Source organism: Dermacentor andersoni, chromosome 3 (genome assembly GCF_023375885.2).
Source record: "Dermacentor andersoni chromosome 3, qqDerAnde1_hic_scaffold, whole genome shotgun sequence".
Taxonomy (NCBI): domain Eukaryota; kingdom Metazoa; phylum Arthropoda; class Arachnida; order Ixodida; family Ixodidae; genus Dermacentor; species Dermacentor andersoni.
In genome coordinates this window covers 107876961-107888347 of record NC_092816.1, presented here as the reverse complement: position 1 = coordinate 107888347, position 11387 = coordinate 107876961, and the positions used below count along the sequence as shown (strand labels likewise).

The window sequence follows — 11387 nt, the reverse complement described above, 5'->3', positions numbered from 1 at the left end:
ATGCGTTTACCTGCCGCTGTGGTGGTTAGGCGACTGAGTTGCGCGCGTTCTTGGGCTTCGGCAATCTCTTCGGCGGTGTTATGGGTCCCCAGCATCAAGAAATCCTCGGTATGGGTCCTGATGGGTAGCCCAAGAGCCATCTCTACTACTTTGTGGATTAGAACGTTGAGCTTGTCTCGCTCCGCTCTGAGCCAGTTGTGCATAGAAATCGTGTACGTGAGGTGGCAGACTACGAAGGCATTGATCAGCCTCAGAAGATTGTTTTTCTTCATGCCTCGATGCCAGTTTGCAATTCTGCGAGCGAGGCGGAAAGCGTTGTCCGTCTTTGCGAAGATCTTGCGGAGAGCGATACGGTGGCGATACGGTGTGTCGCTGCATTACTGCTTTGCCGATAATAATAACGTCGAACTTTCAGGGCCATACGTAGTCGTGGTGTGCAATTTATGAATGTCATAACGAGTTAATTACTACGGAAGATTACGCCGATGCACAAGAAGTTCAAGAGAGAGCAAGCAGGAGCGGATCAAGCTCATCCTTCTTGCCGAAGAAGCCGCAATGCGTGCCAGGATGGTTTAGTAAGCGGCAAGCTGCCCAATTCTGCCTTAAACCAAGCCATTGTCTTCATCTATTTTATATTTTACCCGCCGTGGTTGCTCAGTGGCTATGGTGTTAGGCTGCTGAGCACGAGGTCGCGGGATCGAATCCCGGCCACGGCGGCCGCATCTCGATGGGGGCGAAATGCGAAAACACCCGTGTACTTAGATTTAGCTGCACGTTAAAGAACCCCAGGTGGTCAAAATTTCCGGAGTCCCCCACTACGGCGTGCCTCATAATCAGAAAGTGGTTTTGGCACGTAAAACCCCATAATTTAATTTTTTTTTTATTTTATATTTTGCTGAAACGAGTTCCTACCGTTATGAGGAAAGAAATTAATGCGATTGCCAAGAAACTCGCTATTACATGGCCATTATACAAGCTGACCCAGGCGTAATATTGTCGGAAGTGTACGCCATCGTTCTGCCCGATTTATTAAAACCTGGCGGTTTCACGTGCAAAGCGAATTGGGGGCTAGCACGGAGCGGATATATTTGCCTTGAGAAAGAACTGGCCTTCCGTGAGTTGGGCCCCCTCGCAGTACGTAACCATGCAGATAGAGCATACATTTCGCTACTGGTCAGGCTATTTAAATTCTAGAAAAGCGCAGTGAAGCCAGAAGGAACGACGCTATATTTGAAAATGTATCGATCTCTCATACGCATCAATATTAAGCGAAGTTGTGTACATTTCAAATATAAATGTGGAGACACTGTGTGCCGTCTTTTTCCTAAAGTCTCGTCCTACGAACTTTCCTTACTGAGCTCCATATAATATATAAACGCTTGCAGATTGGCGAAGGAGCACGCATTCTGAAGTTTCAGGTGGCTGCGGGCAAATTTTTGTACGCCACGTTTACGAAAGCTACTTAATACAAGGAATGTGACCGACTTACGCAAAGCCGCGAAGCACTTGGGCGGAACTTACGCGATAACATTCCCGTGAATGGGTAATATTCACAAGAATCGTTTTTCTATACATTCGTGCCTTTCAGTTAGCAGCACTACGATATGTCCACCCTTGTTGCCTGTACTTCCCCAGCAAGGATCTCGCAATATAAGTATCTTGGGTAGAGGCCTAGTCTGATCTGAAAAGTTGCATGAATGAATCGGAAAGAATGTGGACATGCCGGAGTGTCTTATTGTTCACTTGTGCGTTGACACGCAATCGTCTCTCAGGAGTCAACGCACACCAGAAAAACATTTCCTCAATAACAGTCTCGTAGTTCCATAAGAACACCGGTGCACAGTGCGCAAGAAAAGTTTCACAAAAGATGAACTCAATAAAAAAGCAACCTGCCCTTCAACTTAAATATTTAGGGGAAAATATGGAAATATAAAAATCTGTTCTTTTAATGCAGGCGTGTTCACCCTACAGGTCGGTGGCCTGATGATTCACAGAAGTATACACCTTCGACGTTGTCGAACCGAGCGATACTGAAGACTTTTGCTGAGTTTCCTTGGACCGCTTAGCTGGCTTGATGGTGGACGCCAGTGAAGTCAGGATAGCTTCCTTGCGTTCTCTTTCACTCCGATGATAATGCTGCTCCTTTTTTTCGGCAATAATCTCTGGCAGCCACTGGATGAAAACCCCACTCAACAAAGCTAAGAAAGCCACCACCACGACGAGCGGCATGCCGGCTTCGCTGGGACCGCCCCATAGCACCACGATGACCGAGGCCGTGATGACCCCCATGCGGCCGAACGCATACGAGGTGGTAAGCCCCAAACTCCGTATAGTTGTGGGGAAAACCTCCGCCGTGTAGCCGTAGTTGACGCTAAGCGCTGCGGACGCCAGGCTCTCGACGACGACGCCGACTGCGGATGAAAGCGGTGGCGCCATCGCCACAGAGGAGGCGGCAAGCGCGACGGCGGAGGCGCACAAAAACGCGAGCAGTATGGAGAGCGTCTCGCGCTGTCCGTGGTTGCTAATGTACCAGCAGACACTCGCGTAGAGCGACGCCTGGACGACCATGTGCACTGTGAGCCAGAAGTAGCCGGTCGTGGCGTTCAGAAGGACGAGACCGTAGTAGGCGAGATTCACGGTGAACCACGACAGCAGCACCGACAGGACGCCCCAGCGAAAAACCGGCTCGTGCAGGAACGTCTCGGCGCTCGCGATGGGCATGTTGTATAGGTTAGCGGTCTCACGCTTCTGGATCTGTGATGTGAGCGCTCTGAAGGAATTTCGCGCCTTGTCCGCGCTCAAGCCATTGCTAGTCGCCGCTGCCACGACAGCTATCTCCGCGGCGCGAGGCTGTCCCGTGCAGAGAAGCCAGCTGGGGGACTCGTCGAGGAGGGAGCACCAGAGGACCAGCATTAACGTAGGCACCAGGAGGAGCAAGTGCGCCGTGAGCCAATGTGGCTCCAGCAAAGACAGCACGTGCAAAGCCGGTGGAACCAGCGTCGTGCCCACCGCTGTGTCCAGGACGCCGTACGTGGCCCGGTTCTGGTTGCCGGTCACTTCGTAGATGAGGATGAACATGAGCACCTGAACCGAGCAGCTGGACGCGGAGATGCAGAAACGGGTCACCAGGAACATGACGAATGTCTGCGCCAGGCTGCAGGCTACGCTAAATGCAAGGAGGCACAGCACGCTGCCCATGATGGCCAGCTGGCGGCCGATCCTGTCGGATACGAACCCGGCGGCCGGCACGAGCAATGCAGCTCCCAGCATGTTGGCAGTGGTGGTGAACTTGTGAAGCCAGCGCTTATCGCAGACGAGGTCCCACCGGCTCACGATGCTGTCGCTGGCGTCATTGGTGTCGTAATCCCACTTGCGGCACGGCACCACGCGGCGTACCTTTTCGGAATTTTCCGGCTGGGATGTTAAGGTGACACATTAAAGATTGTCGCTTGAAAAGACACGGCGCTGTTTCCCAAACTCTGCTAAGTACTTTTACCTCTTTGTCAAATATGCAGCGGCCTTCTCGTGAAACCCACCTTCATGTTAGGTAGTGCGGCTAACTAAGAAAACAGTAATCCTAGCGAAGAAGCTCAGCGAAAATTAGCCAGGATTTCTGAATTCTAAAAGGCCACTACTGGCGACACGTTTACTGCCCCGGAACTGCTAATGTTCTATTGTAGAACACGTTTTCATTTTTGCTTTGTTATGAATGGTACAAGTGTTAATATACGTGTGCTCAGGCATAAATATGACGCTAGAAAGTCCGATTATGACACAAAATCACGAAACGTTGTAGCAGCGACTTTAACATCACTTAAAATATTTTCCACACATTTGGCGACCCTTCTTGATTGCGAAAAATATAAGGAATTTCAAACACTTCTTTGTGACAGACTCTTGTGCACTACCTCCCTTATCTAAAAAATGCTACATGTGTGAAGTTGAAAAGGAGTATTACTGCTTGATAGCGTAGCCAACTCCGAAGCGTGCGCGGATTGACTTGAGTGAAGCACGTGGCTGAACGGTTCACACACTGAATGATTAAACAAGGGTTTGCTTTAAAAATAAGGTGCTCTGAGTAGGTCTCACATGTGAGCCGCGTACTCGTCACGTCGCAATCACTGTGTGCGAGCGTATCACGTCGCAGCACATCCAGGCAGCACGTCGGTTCAATATGAGAGTGGTGATTTGACGATAAATGTTACCATGCGTGAACCACTGCTGTTTGTCTGCGCAGTACACAGAACCCACGGGGAGACGCGTTTGGTTGAGGCGTTGTTGTGCGTGATCGTACATAACCTCCGAGAAAGTTGGCATTGTCATTGCCTCCCGCGGCCCATCGCATCATGGCAGAAGCGTTAAACTTTTCTTGAATATGGCATTATACGTGCAAAAACCACTATCAGATCATGAGGCACGCCGTAGTCAAACACTACGGTATAATTTTGAACACTGGGGTTCTTTAACGAGTGCCTAAACCTAAGTACACGAGTGTTTTTTCAATTTCGCCCTCACCGAAGCGGGGCTACCACGGTCGGGATCGTACTTGCGATCTCAAGCAATGCCATTGCCGCAAAGCTACCACGGTGGGCACATAAATGTTGATTCGGAGTGCGACGCCTAGACTCTACAGTGCTACCGGGTCGCGTAGACGCAGCAGGGCTTTAATGCGGCTTTGAGTCTGCGCACCGTGCGTCAGTTGTCCACTTGACAAATTCGCATTGTGTTTATTTTTAAGAAATACCGGAAGTCTACCGTTCCTTGAACTTCAATGTATCCAGCTTTTCCGCAACCGCTGTAGTCTCTAGCTGTAGCTAGGGTGCCTCTGGGGAGTGTGGGTCGTGGCAACCGATAGTAGCAGCGACTCCTCGCCTTCTCACGTCACCTTTTGCCTTTCCCGCCGTACCCCCATGTATGCGAATTGCCTGCGAAGAGTGCCAAGGCTCACTCGTTTCGTGGCTGCGTGAGCTCTACCCGTTATCTGCCTCATCTCCCCCTTCTTCCAATCGTTCTATATACTTGACTTCTGGACGGTTGTACATTAGTTGAAAGGTAAGCGGTGCAGTCTCTGCAATGTTTTTGCTGGGGGCCACATATAATTAAAGCCGTCAAGACGCTGTTGTGACGACGCCTAGGGAGCTCCAGTGGGCATTGTGCAGATTCGACGCTGTGCAAAGGTGAAAACGTGTGTCTCGCCTCGCGTTTCCTCTCAGCCACGCTCCTGTCACGTGTACATATGCTCAGAACCACCACCCGACGCGGCGTGTAATCGACAGCAGCAGCGGGGCAATACTCGAAGACGCAAATAAATCTTTGCATTAGAATGTAGTTGTGTTGGCCATGTAATGCTTAGATCATGCGCCTCCGCTTCTACTCTTGCCGCGGCTGCGCATGGTGCGGAAAAATACCTAGTATGGCTGAAAATTCCTTATGTCAATTCACTCGCCGCTGCTTTCGATTGCCTTCACGCCAATGTTCTGAAACCGAGTGTCCGCGTTCATGAGTGAGATCTGTTCATGGTTGCCTGTGCGCTCATGACGCCGTGCTTGTTAATTTAGTTAGTAAGCGAATGTTAACATCACCTCACACGGCTCATAAAACTACTAACCTTTCTGCGTATAGCTGTCTAATTTGCTATCCGAAACACTGCTTCTTCTTGGAGGGGCAACGGAGGCTCTTTTGAACAAAATGCCGTTTGGTACATTGAAGCTCAAAATTTACTGGGACACCAATTCATTTCATCGCAAATTTTGCGAACGCGTGTCTCCGATCTGTGGTGACCCCCAGAATTGGTTCTGCGTTGATATGACTTCGGACGTCACCGCATAAAATTCGTAAATTGCAATATTTGCCGTAAAGTGATTAGTTTTAAAGTATATAACAAAACGTGGTAATTAGTCTACTATTCATTTTGGCTTCTTGTGCAAATGTTATCTGCCTCTGCGAGTAATCTGTAGCTCAAAAAGTAGAATTGGGCTACATATATGCCACTGGGCATCTTCAAGAACATTCTGCTCAAGATAAAATAAGGCATTTTACATATACCCTGCTGATAAGCAAGAGTTCTCACCATCGTCAACGGTGGGTGGTAAACGGTGCACTGGCTGAAGCTGCCGTCAGCCTCAAGGGGTATGCCCACGTTCCTCCACGCCTCTCTGGACATCCCGCTGAGTTCGTTCGGCGGCCGGCACCAGTGGTCCACGTCGCGGGCGATCAAGAAGTGGGCGAACGCGTGTAGCAGCAGCACCACCACGGACAACATGCCGGTGAAGAGCAGGCGCCGCTGGAAGTTGCCGTGTCCAAGGATGGCGTAGATGCTTTCTTGGATGGCCATGCGGGCATCGTTGAAAAGGACGAATGCTGGAGTAGAGCTCACCGGATGCGCCGCTGCGCATGTTTCCGGAGCTTCTCGGTCATCCTTTGCCGACCGTGCCGTATCCTGGGCCGGCATGGCGCTAAGCTCAGCCGTGGTGAGAACAAGAGGTTAAAATTCCCTATATCATACAAATGCCAGCTCGCTTGCTGCTCAATTGCTAACACATTACGTGCATTTCACTTCATCCTCTTCTTCTTCTGCGCGAGCGATCAGATCACGTGTGGTATTTACTTTTTTGTCCTCTCTTAAGCTGTCACGTGTGCAGAGCGGCACTGGTCACGAGTAAAAATTGTAATGCCCAATGAAGATATAGCTGGGCACAAAAAAAGCATGAGTGCAACATGGCGTTGGCCGCAAAATACAGCTGTGCTGGTGATCGACTAACTGCGTCATTCATTGGTTAAAGCTTTAATCTCGATTATTTCTAAAAGGGGTAATCGGCTCGGTATACTGCAACGGGAACCTGTACTTAAGTTGTGGGATGGTACCTAGCTTCAGGTCCCCAAGTTACGATGTATTCTTTATATGGTTTTGGAAATTTATTATAATGCCATTAGCATTCTCAGTGCACCTCACGCACTTCTTGGGGTCTGTTGGTATCTATCTATCTATCTATCTATCTATCTATCTATCTATCTATCTATCTATCTATCTATCTATCTGTCTGTCTGTCTGTCTGTGCGTCTGTCTGTCTGTCTGTCTGTCTGTCTGTCTGTCTGTCTGTCTGTCTGTCTGTCTGTCTGTCTGTCTGTCTGTCTGTCTGTCTGTCTGTCTGTCTGTCTGTCTGTCTGTCTGTCTGTCTGTCTGTCTGTCTGTCTGTCTGTCTGTCTGTCTGTCTGTCTGTCTGTCTGTCTGTCTGTCTGTCTGTCTGTCTGTCTGTCTGTCTGTCTGTCTGTCTGTCTGTCTGTCTGTCTGTCTGTCTGTCTGTCTGTCTGTCTGTCTGTCTGTCTGTCTGTCTGTCTGTCTGTCTGTCTGTCTGTCTGTCTGTCTGTCTGTCTGTCTGTCTGTCTGTCTGTCTGTCTGTCTGTCTGTCTGTCTGTCTGTCTGTCTGTCTGTCTGTCTGTCTGTCTGTCTGTCTGTCTGTCTGTCTGTCTGTCTGTCTGTCTGTCTGTCTGTCTGTCTGTCTGTCTGTCTGTCTGTCTGTCTGTCTGTCTGTCTGTCTGTCTGTCTGTCTGTCTGTCTGTCTGTCTGTCTGTCTGTCTGTCTGTCTGTCTGTCTGTCTGTCTGTCTGTCTGTCTGTCTGTCTGTCTGTCTGTCTGTCTGTCTGTCTGTCTGTCTGTCTGTCTGTCTGTCTGTCTGTCTGTCTGTCTGTCTGTCTGTCTGTCTGTCTGTCTGTCTGTCTGTCTGTCTGTCTGTCTGTCTGTCTGTCTGTCTGTCTGTCTGTCTGTCTGTCTGTCTGTCTGTCTGTCTGTCTGTCTGTCTGTCTGTCTGTCTGTCTGTCTGTCTGTCTGTCTGTCTGTCTGTCTGTCTGTCTGTCTGTCTGTCTGTCTGTCTGTCTGTCTGTCTGTCTGTCTGTCTGTCTGTCTGTCTGTCTGTCTGTCTGTCTGTCTGTCTGTCTGTCTGTCTGTCTGTCTGTCTGTCTGTCTGTCTGTCTGTCTGTCTGTCTGTCTGTCTGTCTGTCTGTCTGTCTGTCTGTCTGTCTGTCTGTCTGTCTGTCTGTCTGTCTGTCTGTCTGTCTGTCTGTCTGTCTGTCTGTCTGTCTGTCTGTCTGTCTGTCTGTCTGTCTGTCTGTCTGTCTGTCTGTCTGTCTGTCTGTCTGTCTGTCTGTCTGTCTGTCTGTCTGTCTGATAACCATTCTCGCGTCAATTTTGGACGGTGGGAGTGGATATCCAAGGTCTAATCGGTAGCGCATCGGGCTTCTGTGCCGAGGGAACAGGGTTCGAAACCAACCGTCAGACCAACTTTGGCATAGGGCATGTGCCGCTGTTTAATGAACTCCAACTTGCGGCATTGCCTTTGAGCCACTGTGTCTGTGCAGCTTTATTATGAACCTGACACCGACTTGGGTCACCGGGTGTGTGCCACCAGGTATGTGCCACTCTTCAAGAAATCTCTTTAACACCAGCTTAGTTAACTGGGCATGTGTCGCAGCGCATGTGCCGCGCTTCAATGACAGAAATATCCTCTAATTTTTTCCTATGCTCGGCAGAATCGAAGCTGACGCCATGCATGGATTTTGCGGAGGTGCCGCAAGTGGTTGCAGCGTGTGCAGTGTAATACGTGAGGAGCCCGGATGCGTGCATGTTTCTGAGTTGGCAATATGGTGTCGCTGCATAGCTTCGATTCTAATCGAATTAACGTCGACACTAATCGCGAGATGGGTGCTGCCGAAGTTTTTTTTCTTACTGTTTTAGCACTCTTTAACACAACACACTTTGCAGACAACGAAGGAGAAAAGAATGCCTGCGGAATAAACTGATGACCTAATGGTAACTTTATTAATGCGATTAATGCTCCTGGGGGAGCGGAGCTTTACCTACTTTGCTATATGTCTGCATCCAACGTTTTCCTCTGTGTGACCAAAGTTGTCCACTAGCTTGGCCCGCTAGATATGTACTGGTTGCTGTCTTGTCGAGCAGACAACACGGGCCGCTGTGTATGTCTGCAAACAGACAACGTGTCGTTGGCTGCCGTCTGGTGCAGTAGACAACTTGGGTCAATGGCTTTTGTGCCACTTGGTGTTTGCGCGAAGAGGCAGTTCAAGTAGGCTACAAGCACTCAGCGCTGTGAAGCGAAAAGTTTATACATTCTTTTCGTTCACACATGCAACATGCAGAACCGCACTCGTATCAATGAAGCACAAGAACAAAACAAGCAACCAAACCACGTAATCGATGATAAGGCGCTCCTGATTACAATGCGAATCACGTAGCACTCTCCGCATACGTTTCCCGCTAAAAATGATTGTTGTGCAAGCTGTCACAGTGACGGCAGCTTGCGACGTGGGCAGTGACGTCGCTACCATTTCGTATATAAAAGAAGCAGCCTAGCAACTTACATCGTTGTTATTGGAGCACCGCTATGAGTAGGCAACGCAGAGTTAGTACACCCGAAGAGCAGTGAGAATAGGAGGAGCTGCTAACTGAAAAAGAAACGGCAATACGACTAGCGACAGCGTGCTGTCAAAATTGAAATTACTCGTATTACTACCATTACTCCAAAGCAATAAAGCATTGCATACCTCCCTCAGCAATTGTAGTGGTGGGTTTCAACAGCTTTCCTGGACATCCACTTACGCAGGGCTGGGAAGGTGAGTCAATTTTTTTTATCAAAGTGATGACACCCCGTCTACAATAGACACCTCTGCATAGAGCATGACCACTTCATGAAGAGCCATTGCAAAGATGTAGCAGCCATGATACTGGGGATATTGCGGAATTTCAACTGAGTTTCAGTGATTCGAACAAGATATAGTGTCCAGCGTTATCAGTTGTCATTTTGGTTGGCAGCGAAATTGCCATATTGTGGGTCTGCGATGGCAATACGGTATGTGGCTGCATTCCCTTAGAGCTAATCGCCATTGACGTCGATATTCCCTCTGGCCTGCGTCCTCAGGAATTACTGCCCGATTGCTCAATGTGAAGCGTTTTTTTTTTGCCTACTATCCCGTGGTTTGTCCTGGGTCGGTCGGTGACCAGTCTGTCTGTCTGGCTGTCTGTCCGTCGTTCGCTAGTTGGGTCCTAGCCGAGGAGATTTCACCACTTGAAAAGAAAGAATACCCGGCACCGCGATTCGAACCTCGGCCGGCCAGAGCAACAGTCCGATGCTCTAAGCATTGCGCCACATTTCTTTACATTGTGTTTATTACAATGATTCAAATTATATATGAAATGCACTACTTCCAATTAGCTTCAGATGATCATAAGCAATTACTTGGCAACGAGCAGAACTTACAAAGAAAACGTCATACAAAGCAACACCATCCATCTGAATAAAAACTTGAAAGGAGAATTTAAACACCTAACCAAACATGCATACCAATTCGGCTGACATTCATTTTGATCGCAAATGTACTTAACTGCGTAATCATTTGAAGGGAATGCGATCTGGAGGAAATTATTTTTTCTGTATTTAGGTCTTGCATACGAGACCTCCATATGCTATTGCAGGCCTATCAGTAAGAAAAGAATCGAATGGTACAATGTCAGACCGAGGTACAAAATATCTGATACTATGAGAATTAGGATCAATGTCTTTCTTGATGTAAACGTATGTGTATACCCACGTATACTTCTCTCATGCCAACACCAAATGGTTGTTTCTGATGGTCGCCACTTGTTAATTAGGATGATGGCTTTCATACTATGGCACATACCCCTAATGGCTGATTGGCCAAGAAGCGGGCGATATATGTCGTGCGACTACGTATAGTCGCGGTGACAACCTAAGAATGAGAAGTTTATGCGTAAGCGGTGTAACTTAAGATAAGTTTGCGTAGACACGCCAGGCAGTTAGTTTCGCTTAATTGGTCGACATTAAGAGGTTTCGAGTATCTGAAACAACTACTTTTTTTCTCCTTGCAGATCTGCCTTTGTGTCACTGTTCTTTGGATGAAACCTGAATTTCTAGGCAAATTTTATGGGTGATGCTTATATCACTGCTCAGCCGAAGGTAACATGATAGCTCGAAACAACTAGCTTTTATTAGTAAATTATTGGAGCATTTAGATTAGCCGAACAAAGTCATTAATATGTGAGCGGCGTGACGCTAGCTCGGCCCTCCTTCAAAAGTGAAGGGAAGGTGCACTGCATTCTTGTGGGCGCAACCTGTTTGTAAGCTTTTAGTTTGTCACCGACCAAAGCTCTTTGAGTTGACGACCCCGTGTTGATGATACATATAAGTTGCTACTGTGGCACAACTCCTCAACAAGAAGCGTGTTCGCGGGTGGATTATGATGACAATTTGCATACAATGGTACATATATAAGAAGCGTGCGGTGCAATAAGAAACGTACGGTACAATAATAGTGGAGCGCTACAAGAAGTGTGCGCTACAAGAAGTGGGCCGCACA

The 11387-nt window shown here is 48.4% G+C and overlaps 1 protein-coding gene across 1 annotated transcript; it reads right to left on the bottom strand.

Annotated features, from left to right (window-relative positions):
• Positions 1-1959: 1959 nt before the first annotated feature.
• LOC126540405 (solute carrier family 22 member 7-like) lies at positions 1960-6451 on the bottom strand. Its single transcript, XM_072286877.1, has 2 exons — positions 6071-6451; positions 1960-3414 (listed from the first exon to the last, which is right to left on the bottom strand). The coding sequence occupies exons 1-2, from the start codon at positions 6449-6451 to the stop codon at positions 1966-1968; spliced, it is 1830 nt and encodes a 609-aa protein (XP_072142978.1). The 3' UTR covers positions 1960-1965.
• Positions 6452-11387: the final 4936 nt, after the last annotated feature.